Source organism: Triturus cristatus, chromosome 7 (genome assembly GCF_964204655.1).
Source record: "Triturus cristatus chromosome 7, aTriCri1.1, whole genome shotgun sequence".
Classification (NCBI taxonomy): domain Eukaryota; kingdom Metazoa; phylum Chordata; class Amphibia; order Caudata; family Salamandridae; genus Triturus; species Triturus cristatus.
This window is the reverse complement of record NC_140590.1, coordinates 1,047,411,140-1,047,433,679: the sequence shown is the minus strand read 5'-3', so window position 1 is coordinate 1,047,433,679 and position 22,540 is coordinate 1,047,411,140. Positions and strand designations below refer to the sequence as shown.

At 49.5% G+C, this 22,540-nt stretch overlaps 1 protein-coding gene across 3 annotated transcripts in view; it reads right to left on the bottom strand.

Annotated features, from left to right (window-relative positions):
- LARS1 (leucyl-tRNA synthetase 1) overlaps nt 1-22,540 on the bottom strand; it is a 497,298-nt gene that overhangs the window by 45,577 nt on the left and 429,181 nt on the right. For all 3 annotated transcript variants that reach the window (XM_085618114.1, XM_085618113.1, XM_085618116.1), the window contains one exon: nt 6,585-6,680. In XM_085618114.1, the coding sequence (XP_085474240.1) occupies nt 6,585-6,680 (96 nt within the window). The remainder of the gene's footprint in view (nt 1-6,584; nt 6,681-22,540) is intronic.

Here is a 22,540-nt window from a genome sequence, read left to right as displayed (position 1 = left end):
ACTGTTTGTTTTTGGGGGAGGACCTGGTGTTGCCGTAACCACGTCCTCTGCCCTTTGTGCTGGAGCCACGATATCCACCTCTGTTGGTTTTATCATAGGTACTTTGTGTGCCCCCTTTAGTGTACTGCTGCTGTGACCCCTGACCTCTAGCTGCTCCTCTATTCCCGGGGTGACAAAATGAGCCACTACGAAACTGCTGCGTCTGCAGAGCCCCCATTGATTTCGCAGTGTCAGTGTCTTTTTTAATTTTCTCGAGGGTAGTGTCAACTTCAGGGCCAAATAAATAGTCTGGGTTGACCGGTTGATTTAAGATATTGTTCTGAATCTCCGGCTTGAAGCCCGAGTTTCTCAACCATGCGTGCCTCCTCAACATGACGCTCGTGTTGATTGCCCTCGCCGCTGTGTCGGCTGCATCCAGTGCACACTTAATGGATGCATTGGTAAGGAGTTGTCCCTCTCTGATGAGGAGCTCCGCTGCCTCTTTATATTCATCTGGCAAATGTTGGAGTAGTGATTCTAATGTGTCGTAGTGGGACCTATCATAACGGGCCAGGAGTGCCTGTGTGTTGGCAATGCGCCAGATGTTTGCTGCTTGCGCTGCAATCCGTTTGCCTGATGTCTCCAGCACTTTGGACTCCTTGTCTGGGGGTGGAGCATCACCCGTTGTTTGTGAGTGGGCTCTTTTGCGAGCATTAGCAACAACCATGGAGTCCAAAGGTAACTGACCCCTAATGTACATAGGGTCTCCGGGTGCAGGCTTGTATTTTTTTTTCAATCCTGGGGTTTAGCACCCGTGCCCTGGTTGTTTCTTTAAAAATGTCTGTTGCAGGTTTGAGAACTCCTTTTAACATGGGCAGAGTCTTGACAGTTTTTTCGGAAGAGGCGCAAGTGTCCACCAAGAAGTCTTCTTCGACAGTGTCAGAATGGAGTTCTACTCCATGATTGGCAGCAGCCCGTTCTATGAGGGCATTAAAGGCAGCAGTGTCCTCTGTGGGAGATGTCTTTATGTTATAAAGCTGCGTGTCATGGGTATCTGGTGCGGTACCCTGGTCTGTGGGGTCATCCCATGCCTGATCTGGGTCTTGCAAGTGATCATCAGGATCGATATCCCCAGGGTAGGTGGTATCATCCCCTACATAGTCCTCTCCTGCCTCTGCCTCTGAAGGCGTAGGAGAAAAAGACGGTGGATCCTGATGGAAGGGTTGAAAGTGTTCATGAAGCACTGGCTCTGACCCTGCCGGCAATTTGTGTTTGAGAGGAATTTTGTAGGAGTCCAATCCCCTTCTCTGGCGTGATTTTCCTCTTGCGGAGCATCAACCTACCAGTGTTGGCGTCGATAAATTGTGGCTGGGAAGGCTCGAAATCTGTGTGTCCAGTGGATGGGGACTGTGTCTGGCGGACACGTGTCCGAATCTCGAACAGTTTCGGCGCAGTGGGCGGCGGCAACCCAAACGTGATGTTGGTCGGCGCCGAGGGTGCTTTCGAAGCCTTGTGCGTGTCGGGACCCGACGTAGAGTGGAGGGCTGCCCGTTCTCTGATGCGTTGCAACGATGCCGAGACCTGTTGCACGGTGAACGCAGATGGCTCCTTGGAACCGATTGGCACCTTGGAGGTAGGCGTCGAAGCGGCATCAGACTTCTTTGCAGTCATGGGGTCATCGATCCGAAGGGAGGTATCGACGCTCGTCGGAGTCGATGACTTGGCAGGCGCCGCCGGTCTTAGACGTAGACGCAGACGGGGTGGCCACCTTGACCTTGGTGGTTTGGGCCGATGTCTTCGGTGCCAGAGGCCGAGGCGCTTTGTGGGGACCGAGGGCCTTCTTCTTTGGCTCGGCACCCGTATCCGCTGCGGTGAGCTCGGCACCGAAATCCCTTTTTGCGCGGTTGGAGCTGATGACCTTTGCCGGCGTCGAAGGAGTGGAGGGTTTCGAGGCCTTCGAGCCGATCACAACCAGTTTCACTTTTGGTTTCGATGGAACTGGTGCGACGGATGGTTTCGGTTTCGCTGAAGGGAATCCAGTCGTCTTCGATAATAATGGCTCTTGCGAAATGTTTGAGGCCGGGCCTGGAGGCGGGGCCGAAGAACCGTGAGATTGATCTTGGGTAAGGCCCGAAGGCGATCCCTCGACCTGAGCCTTATGACGACGTATGTTTTCGGCCTCCGTATCGACGGGTTGGCCTAGCTCCTCGCTGGAGCCATCTTCCTCGGCCCCAAGGGCCTCATCGTAGTCTCCTACCTCTTCGACGACTTCTTCTCCCTGAAAGATCACCTCATCGTCGTCTTCCGATCGGGAGTCGTGTTCGGAACCGGGGCTGGAGTATACGTCTTCCACGCTCTCGGCGTCCTCGTCTTCGGTGCTAAAGATGTTGGCCGGGGCAGGCGCCGATTGCTGCGCCTCCAGTCTCGCTGCCCGTCGATTCCGGAGAGTCTTCTTCGAGCGGAATCGGGCACAGGCCATACATTTGGTCTCATCGTGATCCGGTGAGAGACATTTGTTGCATACCGGGTGGACGTCGATGTGTGGGTATTTCGCGTGGCATAAAGGACACCTTTTGAAGGGAGTCCTCGATTCCATCGTCGATCGAAGTTCGATGTTCGGAGCAAGCGGATCCGAAAAGCTTGAAGAAGGTGCTAAAGCACTAAAGAAACTAGTTGATACCGAACGGGAACAGTACCGACGATAACTAAAGGCCTTTTGGCCTTAAACTGAATTTTCCTAACTTGAGCTAAGATAAGCACATCCGAACACAATGGCGGAAAAAAACAATCTAAGGATGGAGAGGATGCCCATGTGCACTGTGGTCCAGGAGAGGAGTCACCTAGCTCGTGATACTTCAAAGACTCTTCCAGGACAACAATGTGCAATCATCCGGACCCAACACTAGGCGGCGATCTATGCACAGATATGAATTCAGCAGCCCACATGCCTCGAACATACATATATATATATATATATATATATATATATATATCTAGGCCAGGGTTCTCCAACCTTTTCTGTATTGAGAGCTACTTCAGCTCAAGGAAAGTCCTGTTGAGCTACTAGCAAATGTTATCACGGTAAAATATTGCCAGCACATGTAAACATTAAACTATGACCACCCTAAGCAGGAATATCATAGTGCCACCCAAGTATTCCAGGTGATAGTACCAGAAGATATGCTAGGGAAGCATTTATCAATATTAAATACTAAATGCCCCCACCTGACTGATAAAGTAACATTCAAATCTTCACATGCCTTGTGGCACAAAGGACGTAACGATTTAGATGATAGTCGTGCACAGCTCCAAGGTAATCTTTAGGTTAAAGGCGTAAATCGTGCTCCTTCGTTTACTCCCTGCTTTGGAGTATGTGCTATGAACTGAGGAAAGCACTAGCGCTGATCAGTGCTAGTGTCACAAAGGGCACTGATTTTTGGTGTGCTGGATTCACCAGCAAATTTTGATCAATAAAGTTTTCCAAACTTGAAATTGCTCTTCATTGCAGTATTTTATTCATACTTATGAAAATATATTCATGGAAGTATTCAATAGTTTATACTTGGTATTCAATTCCTTTTACAACAATCCATATGTTCCCAACAATCCTTATATTCCTATTCCAATGCATTTCGGCCTGCTGGCCTTCATCTGGGAAATCTATGAAACAAAGAGTGGTATCTATCACTAATAATTCTTCAAAAACAAACAATGTTTAACTCACTAAATCTTTGTCACATATTATCTGGCACCATCAAGTGATATACATACTATGCTACGTTCGACAATTGAAGTAGCCATTTACATTTACGCGTACGGATTATTTTCCGATGTTAAAACCACAAATACCTCCAACCTTACGTCATCAACATGAACTCTTTCATTAAAGACACTACAGATTTTTTAAATAAGTTGGATAACGTGAAATTGGACTCCAACGAAAAGATACTCATGTGTACCATTGATGTACAAGCACTGTACACCTCTATACCCCACACATTAGGGATAGAGGCCGTGGAAACTGCCTTACTTCAGATGGAATATGACGAAAATATGAAAATATTTCTACTGGAATTACTCAATTTCACATTGATGCACAGCTTCTTTAAATGGGAGGATAAATGGTTCCTACAAAAGTCTGGCACCGCCATGGGAAATCCAGCAGCCCCAGCATACGCGAACATTTTCATGCACCAGTATGAGAATAAATACTTCCTCAGTACAAAGGACGTAACCACAGCAATAAGTCTCCTCAATTCAGCTTGACATATCTTTCAAGTATCAACTTTAAATGTGTTTTGGAATTGCAGCCTTTTGTCTTCACCAGCATATCAATTTCTGAAAATACACAGATTTTTCTATCACCACTTTCCATTTTGGGCAAACAAAATACAATTTCCTGAAGAAAACCCATGTTTGAAAAAAATGCCTTTAACCCCTTCAGCGCGGCGGGAATTCCCCCGCGGTGCTGAAGGGTTCGAGCGCGGGCGGGGCCATGACGGAACGGTTCCGTCATGAGCACAGCGCAACCGATGCTCATGACGGAACCGTTCCGTCATGGGCATGGAAAGGGTTAAAATACACGTTTTCATTTTTGGGAAATATATATATAGTCCCCAAACATCAGCTAGTCATTTTAATTGGGCACTCACCTGTTCAAATGCCTCACATGGACAGACTGCTTCAAATGCTTAGGTATTACAGTCATAATCCATGGCACTATAGCACAGAGGGCGACTGTATAATGCCAATAATGCCCTCCAGTATAAATTGTGCCAAGTCTGGACACTATAAGGACCAGGATGGCCACCATATTATTAGTCATGGTCATTATTATGCATGGGGCAGCCATAATTATTTCAGGGAAAACTAAATATAGTGCAGTCATGCTCTTAATATGTCACTGATGGCTGCCAGTATACCATAACTAGACCACGAATACTCAAAATAGTAAAGGATGGCCATAATTATGTCATTGGCACTATTATGCCATGAACTGACACAATTGTGCCACAGACAAAACTCATATGATGGGGGCTAGCACACCCATCTGGTAGTCCTTGACACCAGGTGTAGCTTACAGGAAGCAACAGTGTTTATAATGGACACACACATAGATGAATGCAGATGAGGCTCTTCATTTTCTCTGCTCAGGATCATAGCTTTTCTCAGCCCTTGGCTGCTCATGCAGCCAACTGAAACATTTTCACTGACTCCTGCAGTCCCACACTTTAGTGGCTTAGCACTGATTACTGCTCAGGCTACCACTGCCACTCCTCATTTATGGCCCACTGTTCACACACATGGTGAAATTGATAAAGCAGGCGACTACCACATGGCTAATCACCTTGTGACTTAGTCCGAGACTGGATAAAGGTGACCATGTGGCAGACTCAATAGGCCGACACAGTGCATGTTTGATTGTTAATATGAGTCCCTTGCGTAGGCTGGTTGGATTAAGATCTTCAGATGAGAAGTGCTGCCTTTTTTAATATGCTTAGAATCTCTGCATAGACTCTCTGAATGAGATACTGGGATTGACTTCACCTCTGAGAGCTACTTTGAGGGTACTGTCGAGCTACCAGTAGCTCCCGAGCTACTCGTTGGAGACCCCTGATCTAGGCATTTCTCATGGCACCACAAACCATTTATCCATTGATCAGTCACACTGCTGCGTTAAACTATTCAGTCACTTAATGCAGCTGACATAATATCTTAAAGATCTTATGCACAACAAAACAAAAATATGCCACTGGACAATTTGCTGGCAACAGGACTGATCGACATCGCAACATATTTGACAAAATATGGCTCATTTCCAATACAGCTAACAATTGTCACACCGTCAACATAACCACCACACACAGACAAGATGTCCAACAGATCAACCCGATAGAAGAGATTGCTAAGCAGATGATAAACTCCAACAGGAGTCGTTTTCACACACAATCAAGTCAGGTAAAAGAATAAGTCCTTGACACCCAACCAATGACTATTAACACTTCTGGTCCTCTAGCAAACGACCCTCTACGAATACCTTTGAAGACACAAAGTGGACCAACAAAAACTTAAACATGGGTCAGAACACAACACTCGGGCCTAAACACATTTCCATATGACAAGTCAGACTCTTGTCGACAAATAAATTCCCGGAACCTTTTAGAAACAAAACATCTCAGGCTAGAATGACCTGCGAAAAGCAGATGTGCTCTATACAAACTCTTATATATAAAAAACAAAAAATAATAAAAAAAAAAAAGACATTAAATTCTTAGGAACAGCTCAGTATTTCAGAAAAGCTTAAGTAAAATCTGTACAGCACCGTACTACCTTTCGGCTAGATTTACGCTATGCATACAGGGCCACCTGAAGACTGCTTTTCAACATGGAACCTCCTATATTACAATAAATAAGTCAAATTCTTACAAAAGACCTTAGACCCAATCAGCGGTATGCATGCATTTGAGTCAAATTCCCTTCCTTCCGGACTAGAACATTGTTAAAAATACATTAAAGCTGACCAGGTTAAATTTTGTTTACTGTCATGCAGCTGAATTGCATGTAGATAGCTTTAAATGCATATAGCAAAGCCTCTCATCACTTACTTCTGTCCTGAACACCGAAAATGGCTTCCCGGGACAACAATCTTCTCGAATTTTGTCATCTGCTTCTGAGGCGAATTTCACTTCTATTTGATCCAGCTGGACAAGTAAAGGGAACAAATTAGGGTGACTTAGAAACTACAGAAGAAAGCAAAACATACATAGCATGTTAGTTTCATTTAAAAGTTAGAATTACCAGAAAGAAAATATTCTTTTATAAACCCATTCAAAAGGTGATTAGGTTTAAATCTTTGTAGATTGCGCTATGCTTTCTCTGTTAATCTATAGAGTATAACAACACCTCAATATATTTAGACATTTCAATAAGCCTGTCATCCACATGCACACTATATAGCTTTAAAATGAAATGAAAACCCAATATAATGCTAACCATTATGAAGTGATCCCTGGTTGCTCAGGGGACCGAAAGGTGGAAGAAAGAGGCTAGCAGAGGCACAGAATCAGTAGAAAGTAATACATTGCTCAAATCACCTTGTCCTTCATTACCCTTCCCTCGGGGAAGTTCATGTCAAATTCCTTGTGGGTTGTCGATGGGCCACAATCCCAGCATGTAGAGCAGCCCCAGAGGGAGAATAATAATCATAACTCTCACCTATCTTTCACCCCCACCCAGACCAACCAAGAAAGATCTGTCTGCTTAAGGTTGCAAAACAACTTATTTTTGCCTCTGAAGAGCCGCTTTTAACTTACCTGGATAGTAGTCTTAAGCCTGGGTCTGTCTTACACACTTTTAAATAGCCTTTTTCCTAGCCATGTTATCAAACGGGTACTCTCATCATTACTTTTCTTAGCAGCAAAGGCTGCGGTATCTTTTCTGAGTCCCTGCAGATTGCAGGATCACCATAATTGCCAACTGCATTGCCGGACGAGTGGAGATGTCTGGAAGGTTGGTGAAAGCAGATGTGATTGTTGAGGTATGTTAGGACAGTGTTATGATGTGCCTTGAAAGTATGGGTGAGGAGTATGAAATGTGCTAGTTTGTGGATGGGAAATCAACGGAGCTATTTCAGGTGTGGTGTGATGAGTGTGGCGTGGGATGTTGGAAATGATTCCAGCTGCTGAGTTCTGAATAGCCTGCAGCCTTCTGCTGAGTTATTTGTTGAACCCGGCATAGATGGTGTGTCCGTAGTTCAGCTTGCTTGTGACCAGGGCGTGCTATGCCGGTTTTCCAGGGAGCGATTTGAAAATATTCCTCAGCATCTTCAGAGTATGGAAGCATGAAGCTGTGATGCTGTGATGGCATTGACTTGGAGGGTCATTTTGAGTTTGCGGTCAATGATGACCCAGAGAGAAGTGGGTGATGGGTGTCGGTCAAAGCTCTGTTGGCCATACAGCGGAGTCCCACAGTGATGTGCTCTTTCTGAAGATCACAATTTCAGTCTTGTTGGTGTTCAGCTTTAGACAGTGTGCGATATCAGTCATGCAGGATTTGAAATTGATCCTGGTACTGGTGTCTGGTCCGTGAGGGAGAAAAGGAGTTATGTGTCATCATTATAGGAGAGGACATTGATATTGTGAGAGTGGATTATGCTGTCTAGGGGCATCATGTATGTGTTGAAGAGGGTCAGGCTCGTGGAGGATCCTTGTGTAACTTCACAGAGGAGGTAGAGGGCCTCCGAGGTGTACTTGCCAGGCAGATTGACTGAGTCCTTCCAGTCAAGAAGCATATCCACAGAAATGGGTGTCCTTGGATTCCAATGTCGTGCAGGGGTTAGGTAAGGGTGGTGTGGAAGACTGTGTCAAATGCTGCAGAGAGGTCCAGGAGTATGAGGTCCGCCATGTTTCCTCTGTCATGCTGCTGTCATCCATGGCAGTGATGAGGGCAGTTTCCATGCTATGATTGGGTCTGAAACCAGACTGAGTGGTGTTGAGAAGTTGGTGGTCGTTGAGGTATTCGGCAAGGTGTCTGTTGATGATTTGTTCTAAGACCATGGCCGGGAATGGAAGCAGGGAGATCAGTTTATAGTTGGTTAGCGTTCCGCAGATGGTTTCTTCAGCAATGGGAGGACAGTTGCATGTTTTCAAGAATGATCCCGGATGAGGTGGAGGCATTCAGAATGGACATGAGAATGGCGCTGATGGGTTGCAGTCCTCTGGAGTAGTCATGGTGGTGACAGGCCTCCAATGCAGCCCCTGAGTGGCTGGACTTCACTGGGGTGGCGGTTTTGTCCTGGGGTGATGGCAGGCCATGTCGTTAGCATTATTCTATGGATAAGATCGGGAGGAGTTTGGTGAGGTCTGTCAGGTCTGGTTGCGAGCTTAGCTAGCCGTAAATGGCAGTGATTTTGTTGATGAAGACTTGAAAGCGATTGTTCCAGAGGTCCTGTGAGGGACTGATAGATTTTACCTCCCCATCAGCCGCCTACAACTCAATCACAATGGTGAAGATTTCTTTGCTTCTGTTGGTGCTGGCATTGATGCGGTTCACCAGAGTGGCACGTTTGGTGATCCAGTTCATTTTGTGGTAACGCTCAGGGTGGATTTGAACATGCTCCTGTCTGCACTGACCTGGCTCATTCTCCATTTGCACTCCAGTTGTTTGCAGTGGCGTTTCACTAGCTTGAGTTCCACCGTGTGTCAACTTGCCTGTAGTCTGGATCTTGCTGTATTGTTGTGTTTGAGGGGGGCCAGAATGTCAGAGCAGAATGTGATTCAAATGTTGAAATTCTTGATGGATTTGGGGAGGCTGCTGCTGTGTTCAGGTCAGTGGGTGTTGATAGCATTGTTCTAGTCCTTGTCAGTAATGCTGTTCCAGTTTCAGCAGGCTGGTTTGGCAACAGTGCATGTGCTTTGGACTGGGACGGTGATCCTGGACTTGACAAGGGCATTGTCTGTCCAGAGAACTGGTGTGGGCTCATTGACTCGGATGTTGCAGAAGTTGGTGAAAATAGAATCTAGGAGGTATCCAGCAACATGGGAAGGTCCCTTTACTCGTTTTGCAGGCTATATGCAATGCTCATCTTCTCCAGGATCACCAAAGTAAGTGGTACTGTAACAATCAATGAGGGGGCAGCATGCAATCTAAACTGGGTACCCTCCAGCAGGTTGTCCTAAATGTCATACCTAGTATTCCAATGATATTTGTAACTATGTTCTTACAGTCTCGAAATTGTGACTTGGTCACTCTGCTGTGATTCGAACTGCTGTAATTTGGCCACTGAAGTTTCATCAGTCTCCTCCACATTCAAGACAAACAGCCAAAACATCAAGTTTTTCCTCAATGGTCTTAACTGCAGCTTCAATGATACCTTTAAGGTTACATATAGGGCATTGACTGAGCACAGCATAGTTTTTTTTTCTTTAATAAGATCTTGGTTGTCAGCAGATCATAGTTCTTCGCTTTATTGCCCTTACTTTGGAAGCCAACATGCCGATTAAAAACGGTTCTTTGCTCATTTTATTCTCCACTATCATGATAGGGCCTACTCATCACGCTCAGAGAATTAAGATGTTACAGTGAGACAGAGGGTATCCTGAATCCAGGCAACACTTCAGCCGAGGGCGGAATCTTTCTCAGAAAGCTCCCTCACTCGTATTGAGGGGGACATCTCTAATGTCCACAAAGGGAGGGGAGGACCAGACAGCTAACAAGGAGAAAAGTCTCTCTTCATGAGGTCCAGCAGCCACCAGCGCCTCTAGCAAGCCCTTTGGAGCTCGCACCATAAAGACATGATTTTGCAGTTCATCTGCAGCCTTGATTAATAACTTGCATCCATTGCCTGGACAAGTTGAACTGCTTTTAGCCTCACCCAGGACGACTCCTGACCAATCAAGGTTCTAGGGCCCTGGCCAGTCACACCTGATGAACAAGTTACTTACCTTCAGTAACGATATATCTGTAAGAAACATTAGTTAGTTATAGACTCCTTACCATAGAATTACTCCCAGGCGTCAGACTGGATCCTGAAAGTTTTTCGTCAGCAGTACCTCTGCGCGTCGGAAGAAGGCGTTGTGTCGCCGGGATGACGTCGTGGTAGCTACTTAGTAGCCGCCCTTGCACGCTGACGTCAGGTCTGTACACGACTTTCCGTCCAGAAACGCAGAGCCATGCAAGACACTGACCACTGGTGCACATAACAAGGGCCCTGAAAGGATTGAATATGCTACTTACCAGTATGCATCTGTTCTTGGCATGTAGGGCTGCTGACATTCATATCTGTGCATAGATCGCCGCCTAGTGTTGGGTCCGGATGTTTGCACGTTGTTGTCCTGGAAGAGTCTTCGAAGTATTCTGAGATAGGTGACTCCTCCCCTGGACCACAGTGCGCATGGGCATCCTCTCCATCCTCAGATTGTTTTTCGCCATTGTGGCAGTGATGGAGTAGATACAGAAAGTGATGACCATGCTATACAGTAATTCTGAGAGCTGCAGCTGCTACAGGCGCCGGGGAGGAGGGTGGGCGATATGAATGTCAGCAGCCCTACATGCCAAGAACAGATGCATACTGGTAAGTAGCATATTCAGTTCGAGGCATGTGGGCTGCTGAATTCATATCTGTGCATAGAATACATAGCAGTCCCTCCTATTAGCGGCGGCCACCAGTGCCAGCTGCAGCGGTCTGAAAAAGAGTTTTGAGAACAGCCTGTCCTACAGCTGCCTGCTGTTTTGAGTGTACATCTACACAATAGTGTTTAGTAAATGTATGTATAGTGGACCATGTGGCTGCTCTACATATATCCTGTAAAGGAATGTTTCCCAGGAAAGCCATGGACGCCCCTAACTTACGTGTTGAGTGGGCTCGTGGGGGAATCGTTAATGTGCGTTTAGCCTTTTGATAGCAAATTTGAATACATTTAACGATCCATCTGGCTATACCTGCTTTGGAGATGGCGTTGCCTTTGTGCTGTGGAGAAAAGGCAACGAAAAGTTGTTTTGTCTTCCTAAAGTCTTTAGTTCTGTCTACATAGTACATGAGGGCTCTTTTTACATCTAGTGTATGGAGCATTCTTTCAGCGACATTTTGTGTATTCTGAAAGAAAACAGGCAGTTAAATAGTTTGATTCATGTGGAGCTGCGATATTACTTTAGGCATGAATTTGGGGTTGGTACGTAGTACAACCCTGTTTGCGTGAACCTGTATGAATGGCTCTTGAATGGTTAGTGCCTGGAGTTCACTAACTCTTCTTAACGAAGTGATTGCCACTAGGAAAGCTACTTTCCAGGTGAGGAATTGAATCTCACATGAGTGTAGAGGTTCAAAGGGTGGACCCATCAGGCGTGTGAGGACCAAGTTGAGGTTCCACATTGGAGCCGGTGGGTGGCTTGGTGGAATGACTCGTTTGAGTCCTTCCAAGAAAGCTTTGATGGCAGGCACCCTGAATAAAGAGAGGTGCTGCCTGTTTTGGAGATAGGCTGCTATTGCGGTCAAATGGATACGTATCAAGGTGTATGCCAGATTGCATCAGTATAGGTGTAAGAGGTAAAAGATTATGTTTTGAATGGATGCGTCTAGCGGGTTAATGTGATTGTTGTTGCAATAAATGACAAACCTCTTCCATTTAGCTGCATAGCAAGCTCTGGTAGTGGGTCTCCTAGCTTCCTTAATGATCTCCATACAGTCAGGTGGCAGGTTTAGGTAGCCAAACTCTAGGACTTCAGGAGCCAGATTGCCAGGTTCAGCTGTTGTGGATCTGGGTGCTGAATTTCTCCATGGTTCTGCGTCAAATGCGCGGATTTGATCCGCAGCCTTTGATGCGGCACCACGGAAAGTTCCAGAAAGGTGGTGTACCATGGCTGGCGTGCCCATGTTGGAGCAACCAGGATGAGTGTCAGTGAGTGTTGTCGCAGTTTGCGTGCCACCAGCGGTATCAACGGCGCTGGGGGAAAAGCGTACGCAAATCTGCCGGACCAGTTCATCCATATCGCATTGCCCTGCGACTGTGGATGTGGGAACCTGGCGGCAAAGCTTTGGCATTTTGCGTTTTCGCTTGTGGCGAATAGGTCTATCTCTGGATGACCCCACTGTTGGAAGTACGGTTGGAGTACTGACGGGTGTAGCTCCCACTCGTGCATCTGGTGGCTGTGTCTGCTGAGCAGATTCCGCCATCTGGTTGTCTTTGCCGGGGAGGTGTTCCGCCATGAGGAATATGTTCCTCTGAATGGCCCACTTCCACATGCTCTGAGCCAGATGAGACAACTGTGGAGAGTGCGTTCCTCCCTGCTTCTGTATGTAGTACATGGCAGTCATGTTGTCCGTCCGGATCAACACGACTTTGTTGCACAAGTGTACCTTGAAGGCTTTCATGGCCAGGAAAATTGCCATCAGTTCTAGAAGGTTGATGTGCATCTTCTTTTGTTGTATTGTCCATAGTCCCTGCACTGTGTAATTGAGTACATGAGCTCCCCATCCCTGGAGAGACGCGTCCGCTGTCAGTATTATTTGTGGAACAGGCTCGTGGAACGGTCGGCCCTTGCAAAGGTTTTGTGGATTCCACCAATGCAGAGAGTTGTATGCCCGACCGCTTACCAACACTAGGTCTTTTAATTGCCCGTGAGCCTGATTCCATTGGTGTGCTAAGCACTCCTGAAGCGGGCGCATATGTAGTCTCGCGTGCGGGACTATGAAAATGCAGGAGGCCATCATGCCTATCAGCTGCATGAACACTCGCGCAGGAAGGGAGTGTTGGGGTTTGAACTTTGAAATCAGCATTTGCATGCTGTTGATCCTCACTAAATTTGGCTGAGCTGTGGCTGCCAGAGTGTCTATGGTCGCACCTAGGTACTGTTGTACGTGTGCGGGCTGTAGATGTGATTTTGGGTAATTTAGTGAGAATCCCCGACTGTGAAGAAGGTGAATGGTGCGGGACATGTGGCTGGCACATTGCTGGGCTGACTTTGCCTGAACAAGCCAGTCGTCCAGGTAAGGGTAGACGTGTATGTGTTGCCTCCGTAGATGTGCGGCCACAGTAGCTAGGCACTTTGTGAAAACTCTGGGTGCTGTTGTGACGCCGAAGGGAAGGACTTTGAATTGGTAGTGCTGCCCCTGAATAGTGAACCGGAGATATTTTCTGTGTGACGGGTGTATGGGTATGTGGAAATACGCATCTTTGAAGTCTAGCGTGGCTAGGAAGTCTCCCTGTCTGAGCAGCGGGAGAACCTGCTGTAGGGTGAGCATGTGGAAATGCTCTGAGAGAATGTAGTGGTTGAGGGGTCTCAGGTCTAGTATAGGTCTGAGTGACCCGTCCTTTTTTGGTATTAAGAAGTACAGAGAGTATACCCCTGTTCCCTGCTGGTGGACGGGCACGACCTCTATTGCGCCTTTTTGCAGCATACTTAGCACTTCCTGCTGTAATAACGTTAAGTGCTCTGAGGACATAGGACGGTGTTTTGGCGGTATTGTGGGTGGAGTGGAGGTTAGTTCGAGGCAGTAACCGTGTTGGATAACATCTTTGACCCACCTGTCCGTGGTGATGGTAGTCCACGTGGACAGGAACCGCTGGAGTCTTCCCCCGACAGGTGTTATGTGGTCGGGGGGGGAAGGGAGAGGACGTCACTGTTTGTTTTTGGGGGAGGACCTGGTATTGCCGTAACCGCGTCCTCTGCCCTTCGTGCTGGAGCCACGATATCCACCTCGGGTGTTTTTATCATAGGTACTTTGTGTGCCCCCTTTATTGTAGGTTTGCTGTGACCCCTGTCCTCTACCTGCTCCTCTATTTCCGGGGCGACGAAAGGAGCCACTACGAAATGTCTGCGTTTGCAGAGCCCCCATTGACTTTGCAGTGTCTGTGTCTTTTTTTATTTTTTCTAGGGTGGTGTCAACCTCTGGTCCGAATAAGTAGTCAGGGTTGACGGGCTGATTGAGGATGTTATTTTGAACCTCCGGTTTGAACCCGGAGATTCGTAACCAGGCGTGTCGTCTCAGCATGACGCTGGTGTTTATTGCTCTTGCAGCTGTGTCAGCGGCATCCAGTGCACACTTAATGGATGCGTTTGTGAGAAGTTGTCCCTCCCTGATGAGGAGCTCCGCTGCCTCTTTGTACTCGTCTGGTAAATGTTGGAGTAGGGTCTCTAACGTGTCATAGTGTGAGCGATCGTAGCGAGCTAGGAGCGCCTGTGTATTGGCAATGCGCCATATGTTTGCCGCCTGGGCTGCAATCCTTTTGCCGGAGGTCTCTAGCACCTTGGACTCTTTGTCCGGGGGAGGAGCATCACCAGTTGACTGCGAGTGTGCCCGTTTGCGAGCATTGGCAACTACGATGGAGTCCAGAGGTAACTGGCCTCTAATGTACGTAGGGTCCCCAGGTGCGGGCTTGTATTTTTTGTCGATCCTGGGGTTTATTACCCGTGCCCTGGTGGTTTCTTTGAAGAGGTCTTTTGCTGGCTTGAGGACACCTTTCAACATGGGCAGAGTCTTTACAGTCCTCTCTGAGGACGCGAAAGTGTCCACCAAGAAATCGTCCTCGATTGTGTCTGAGTGGAGTTGCACTCCATGATTGGCTGCTGCACGTTCAATGAGGGCGTTGAATGCAGCAGTGTCCTCTGTGGGAGACGTTTTTGCGCCATAAAGTTGCGTGTCCTGTGTATCCAGAGCGGCACCTGGGTCTACAGGGTCATCCCACACTTGATCAGGGTCCTGCTGGCCTTCAGGGTCCATATCCCTGGGGTAGATGGGGTCGTCACCCATATAGTCCTCTACTGCGTCCATGTCGGAGGGCGTCGGAGAGAAGGACTGTGGTTCTGGGTAAGAGGTGTGGAGGCGTTCATAAAGAACCGGTTCCGATTCCGCCGGCAGTTTTTGCTTTAGCGGGATCCTGTAAGAGTCCAGAGCCTGCTCGGAAGTGATCTTCCGCTTTCGGAGCATGAGCCTGCCGGTGTCGGCGTCGATGAAGTGGGACGGTGATGTCCCAGCAGGAGAGCGTCCAGTAGATGGGGACCTTGTCTGGGTGACACGTGTTCTGATCTCGAACAGCTTCGGCGCTGTGGATGGCGGCAAGCCAAAGGTGATGTTGGTCGGTGCCGAAGGTGCCTTTTGAGCCTTTTTCGGCTCGGAGCCCGACGTGGCCTGGAGGGCTGCCTTTTCTCTGATGCGTTGCAAAGACGCTGCTACTTGTTGCACCTGGAACGCCGACGGTTCTTTGGCGCCGAGTGGTTCTGTAGAGGTAGGTGTGGACTTCTTTGGAGCCACAGGGTCAGAGTCGAGGAGAGGTAGTAGCCGATGACTGGACCGTAGTCGCTGCTTTCGAGGTGGATTGCGATGCAGCGGCCATTTTAACCTTGGTGGTCGGTGCCGATTGTTTCGGTGCCTGGGGCCGAGGCGCTTTGGCGGTACCGATGGTCTTTTTCTTTGGCTCGGCGCCGACATCGGCTGCAGCGAGTTCGGCACCGAAGTCCCTTTTGGGGCGGTCGGAGCCGACGGTTTTGGCTGGCGTCGAAGGTGTGTTGGTCCTCGATCCGACCAGTTTTATTTTCACTTTCGGTTTCTGTGGAACCGGTGCGACGATTGGTTTCGGTTTCGTGGAAGGGAAACCAGTCTTTTTGGGTAATAATGGCTCTCGCTGGATGTCCGAGGCCGGGCCAGAGGGCGGGGCCGAAGAACTGCGGGGTTGATCTTGGGTAAGGCCCGAAGGCGATCCCTCGACCGGAGCCGTAGACTGACGCTCTGTGATATCCTCCATTTGGATGGGTAGGCCCTGCTCGTCACCAGAGCTACTTTCTTCGGCCCCTAAGGCCTCATCGTAGTCTCCTACCTCATCGTTGGCTTCTTCCCTGTGAAAAAGCTCTTCATCTACGTCTTCCGATCTAGAACCGTGTTCGGAAGCGGAGCTGGAGGGTACGTTTTCCACGCTTTCCACATCTTCGTCCTCGGTGCTGAAGATGTTGGTCGGGGCCGGTGCCACCTGCTGCGCTTCAAGTCTCGCGGCTCGTCGATTCCGGAGAGTCTTCTTGGATCGGAATCGGGCACAGGCCATACATTTTGATTCGTCGTGATCCGGTGAGAGGCATTTGTTGCACACCGGGTGGACGTCGATATGGGGATGTTTGGCGTGGCAAACAGGACACCGCTTGAATGGGGTCCTCGATTCCATCGTTGATGTCGATGTTCGTATACAATGGATCAGAAAAAGTAGTTGAAGTCGCTAAACTAGCTAGTAATGAATATGCTACTTACCAGTATGCATCTGTTCTTGGCATGTAGGGCTGCTGACATTCATATCTGTGCATAGATCGCCGCCTAGTGTTGGGTCCGGATGTTTGCACGTTGTTGTCCTGGAAGAGTCTTCGAAGTATCCTTGGATAGGTGACTCCTCCCATGGACTACAGTGCGCATGGGCATCCTCTCCATCCTCAGATTGTTTTTCGCCATTGTGGCAGTGATGGAGTAGATACAGAAAGTGATGACCATGCTTGCAATAATTCTGAGAGCTGCAGCTGCGACAGGCGCCGGGGAGGAGGGAGGGCGATATGAATGTCAGCAGCCCTACATGCCAAGAACAGATGCATACTGGTAAGTAGCATATTCAGTTCGAGGCATGTGGGCTGCTGAATTCATATCTGTGCATAGAATACATAGCAGTGCCCTCTATTGGCGGCGGCTACCCGTGCCAGCTGCAGCGGTCTGAAAAAGTGTTTTGAGAACAGCCTGTCCTACAGCTGCCTGCTGTTTTGACTGCACATCTACGCAATAGTGTTTTGTAAATGTGTGTGTAGTGGACCATGTGGCTGCTCTGCATATATCATGCAGGGGAATATTTCCTAGGAAGGCCATGGAAGCCCCCAACTTGCGTGTTGAGTGGGCTCGTGGTGGAATAGTTAATGTGCGTTTTGCCTTTTGATAACAGATTTGAATACACTTAACTATCCATCTGGCTATCCCTGCTTTGGAGATGGCGTTACCTTTGTGGTGTGGGGCAAAGGCAACGAATAGTTGTTTTGTCTTCCTGAAGGGTTTAGTCCTGTCGATGTAGTACATGAGGGCCCTCCGTACATCTAGTGTATGTAATGCCCGCTCTGCAACAGTTTGTGGGTTTTGGAAGAAAACGGGCAGTTCAATAGTCTGGTTCATGTGGAACTGCGATATTACTTTGGGCATGAATTTGGGGTTGGTACGTAGTACGACCCTGTTGGCGTGAACCTGAATAAATGGCTCTTGAACGGTTAGTGCCTGGAGTTCACTAACTCTTCTTAGGGAAGTGATCGCTACCAGGAAGGCTACTTTCCAGGTAAGGAATTGAATCTCGCATGAGTGTAGAGGTTCAAAGGGTGGACCCATCAGGCGTGTGAGGACCAAGTTGAGGTTCCACATTGGAGCCGGTGGGTGACTAGGTGGAATGACTCGTTTGAGTCCTTCCAAGAATGCTTTGATGGCAGGCACTCTGAATAGAGAGAGGTGCTGCCTGGTTTGCAGATAGGCTGATATTGCGGTCAAATGGACACGTATAGAGGTGTACGCCAGATTGCATCGGTATAGGTGTAAGAGGTAACATATGATGTCGTGGATGGATGCGTCCAGCGGGTTAATGTCATTATTACCGCAATAAATGACGAACCTTTTCCATTTGGCTGCATAGCAAGCTCTTGTAGTGGGTCTCCTGGCCTCCTTGATGATGTCCATGCAGTCAGGTGGCAGATTGAGATAGCCAAACTCTAGGACTTCAGGAGCCAGATCGCCAGGTTCAGCTGTTGCGGATCTGGGTGCTGAACCTCTCCATGGTTCTGCGTCAAATGCGCGGGTTTGATCCGCAGCCTTTGATGCGGTACCACGGAAAGTTCGAGGAAGGTGGTGTACCACGGCTGGCGTGCCCACGTGGGAGCAACTAGGACGAGTGTCAGGGAGTGTTGTCGGAGTTTGCGAGCCACCAGCGGTATCAACGGTGCTGGGGGAAAAGCGTACGCAAATCTGCCGGACCAGTTCATCCATATCGCATTGCCCTGCGACTGCGGATGTGGGAATCTGGCGGCGAAGCTTTGGCATTTTGCGTTTTCGCTTGTCGCGAATAGGTCTATCTCTGGGTGACCCCACTGCTGGAAGTACGGTTGGAGTACTGATGGGTGTAACTCCCACTCGTGCATCTGGTGGCTGTGTCTGCTGAGCAGATCCGCCATCTGGTTGTCCTTGCCGGGGAGGTGTTCTGCCATGAGGAACATGTTCCTCTGAATGGCCCACTTCCACATGCTCTGAGCCAGATGAGACAACTGTGGAGAGTGTGTCCCTCCCTGTTTCTGTATGTAGTACATTGCGGTCATGTTGTCCGTCCGGATCAACACGACCTTGTTGCACAGATGTACTTTGAAAGCCTTCATGGCCAGGAAGATTGCCATCAGTTCCAGAAGGTTGATGTGCATCTTCTTCTGTTGTGTCGTCCATAGTCCCTGCACTGTGTAGTGTAGTACATGAGCTCCCCATCCCTGGAGAGACGCGTCCGCTGTCAGTACTATTTGTGGAACAGGCTCTTGGAACGGTCGCCCCTTGCAAAGGTTTTGTGGATTCCACCAATGCAGAGAGTTGTATGCCCGACCGCTCACCAACACTAGGTCTTTCAACTGTCCTTGAGCCTGATTCCACTGACGTGCTAGGCACTCCTGAAGTGGGCGCATATGTAATCTCGCGTGCGGGACTATGAAGATGCAGGAGGCCATCATGCCTATCAACTGCATAAACACTCGCGCTGGAAGCGAGTGATTGTGTTTGAACTTGGAGATCAGCAGTTGTATGCTGTTGATCCTCACTAAACTTGGCTGAGCTGAGGCCGCCAGAGTGTCTATAGTCGCGCCCAGGTACTGTTGTACGTGTGCGGGCTGGAGATGGGACTTTGGGTAATTTAGTGAGAATCCCAGACTGTGAAGAAGGTGAATGGTGCGGGACATATGGCTTGCACATTGCTGGGCCGACTTCGCTTGAACGAGCCAGTCGTCTAGGTAGGGGTAGACGTGTATATGCTGCCTCCGTAAGTGTGCTGCCACCGTAGCTAGGCACTTCGTGAAAACCCTGGGCGCTGTTGTCACGCCGAAGGGAAGGACTTTGAACTGATAGTGCTGCCCCTGAACAGTAAACCTGAGGTATTTTTTGTGTGAGGGGTGGATGGGTATGTGGAAGTACGCATCCTTGAGGTCCAGTGATGCTAGGAAGTCTCCCTGCTTGAGAAGCGGAAGGACTTGCTGTAGAGTGAGCATGTGAAAGTGCTCTGAAAGAATGTACTGGTTCAGGGGTCTCAGGTCTAATATAGGCCTGAGCGACCCGTCCTTTTTTGGAATTAAGAAGTAGAGGGAGTAAACCCCCGTGCCCTGCTCGTGGATGGGTACGAGCTCGATAGCGCCTTTTAGAAGCATACTTTCTACCTCTTGCTGTAAGAGCGTTAAGTGCTCTGAGGACATAGGACGGTTTCTTGGTGGTATTGTGGGTGGAGTGGAAGTTAACTCCAGACAGTAACCGTGTTTTATAATATCTTTGACCCACCTGTCCGTGGTGATGGAGTTCCACGTGGACAGGAACCGTTGTAGCCTTCCCCCGACAGGTGTTATGTGGTCGGGAGGAAGGGAGAGGGCGTCACTGCTTGTTCTTGGGGGAGGACCTGGTGTTGCCGTAGCCACGTCCTCTGCCCTTGGTACTGGAGCCACGATAGCCACCTCGGGTGTTCTTATCGTAGGTGGTCTGCGTATTACCCTTGTTATATGTTTGTTGTGACCCCTGTCCTCTACCTGCCCCCTTGTTTCCGGGGCGACGAAAGGAGCCGCTCCGAAAGGACTGAGTTTGTAGGGCGCCCATGGACTTTGCAGTGTCCGTGTCCTTTTTTATCTTCTCGAGGGTGGTGTCAACCTCAGGTCCGAACAAAAAGTCGGGGTTGACGGGCTGATTAAGTATATTGTTTTGTACCTCAGGCTTGAATCCTGAGATACGTAGCCAGGCGTGACGTCGTAGGATGACGCTAGTGTTGATGGCCCTGGCAGCCGTGTCTGCAGCGTCTAGTGCACATTTAATGGCAGCATTTGTGAGTAGCTGTCCCTCTCTGATAAGGATTTCTGCACCTTCTTTGTAGGGGTCAGGGAGGTGCTGAAGAAGTTGCTCCAGTGTGTCATAGTGCGCTCTATCGTAGCGAGCGAGGAGCGCTTGAGTGTTAGCTATGCGCCATATGTTTGCAGCTTGTGCGGCAACTCGCTTGCCGGAGGTCTCTAGCACCTTGGACTCTTTGTCCGGGGGAGGAGCGTCACCCGTTGTCTGCGAGTGTGCCCTCTTGCGGGCATTCGCCACAACGATGGAGTCGAGTGGTAATTGGCCTCTGATGTAAGTAGGATCCCCAGGTGCTGATCTGTATTTTTTATCGATCCTGGGGTTTATCACTCGTGCCCTGGTGGGTTCCTTGAAAATGTCAGTGGCTGGCTTGAGGACCCCCTTCAACATTGGCAGAGTCTTTACATGTCTTTCTGAGGATGCAAAGGTGTCCATTAGAAAGTCATCTTCGATGATATCAGAGTGAAGCTGTACATCATGGTTGTTTGCCGCACGTTCAATCAGAGCGTTGAACGCCGCAGTATCCTCTGTGGGTGATGTTTTTGGCCCATATAGTTGTGTGTCCTGTGCATCAAGAGGTGCACTGGGGTCTGCAGGGTCGCCCCAAGTTTGGTCAGGGTCCTGCTGGTCATCAGGGTCCGTGTCCACATGGTAGGGGACTTGTTCATCCAAGTAGTCCCCCAACGCATCCGTGTCGGAGCGTGTGGGGGAGGCCCGGTGTGGATCCTGGTAGGGTGAATAGAAGGGTTCATACAGGAGAGGTTCTGAGTCCACAGGCAGCTTCCTCTTTAGCGGGATCCTGAAAGGCTCCAATGGCGGTTCCGAAGTTATCCTTCGGCCGTGGAGAATCATCCTGCCAGTGTCGGCGTCGATGACGTGTGACGGAGACGGCTCGACAGGTGTAACCGCAGTTTTGGTGACCTGTGTCCTGAGTTGAAACGCCTTCGGGATTGTGGGTGGAGGCAAGCCGAAGGTAATGCTGGTCGGCACCGACGAAACCGCCGGAGCCGAACCGGAACCCGACGGGTCCTGGAGGGCGTCCTTGGATCTGCAGCCTGGTATCGCGCCAGGCCGTACTCGGGGCGCCTTAGAGGTCGTGGCCCCCGCCAGGGTCGTCGAGGCGGCTGCAGATATCTTCTGCGCCCGTGGCGCATCGAGTCGAGGTGCGGAGATCACCGTCGACGTCTTCGACACGTGAGGTTTTGGTGTCGTCGAGGGAGTGCTGCGAGGCGTAGCAGGCGGGACGGCCCTCGGTGTCGGTGGCGTCGACGCCGGTAACCGGGCAGGTTTGTCGGCGCCGATGACCTTCTTCCGTTTGTCGACTCCCATGTCGCCCGTCTCGAGTTCGGCACCGAAGTCTCTCTTGGTGCGGTCGGTGCCGACCCGGTGCGCTGGCGTCGAAGGTGTTGAAGGCCTCGATCCGACTAGCGCCACTTTCAGTTTCGGTTTCGTAGGAACCTGAGCAGCTTTCGGTTTCGGTTTCGTGGAAGGGAAACCAGCTGGCTTAAGCGGTAATGGCTGCCGCTGAACGTCCGAGGCCGGGCCCGAGGGCGGGGCCGAAGGACTGCGTGATAGGTCTCGGGTAAGGCCCGAAGGCGATCCCTCGACCGGAGCCATAGTCTGTGGCGCTGGTGAAATTTCGGTCTGAACAGGTAGGCCTTGTTCATCATCGGAGCTACTCTCTTCGGCTCCTAAGGCCTCCTCGTCGTCTCCTACCTCGGTGTCGTCTTCACCTCTGTGGAAGAGTGACTCGTCGGCCTCGTCCGATCCGGGTTCGTGTTCGTGTTCGGAAACGGGACTGGAGGGTAAGACTTCTACTTCTTCGACGTCGTCAGCCTCGTCGAAGATGTCAGCTGGGGCCGGTGCCGCGTGCTGCGCTTCGAGCCTCGCCGCTCGACGATTCCGCAGAGTCTTCTTTGAACGGAACCGGGCACAGGCCATACATGTCGATTCGTCGTGGTCCGGCGAAAGGCATTTGTTGCACACCGGATG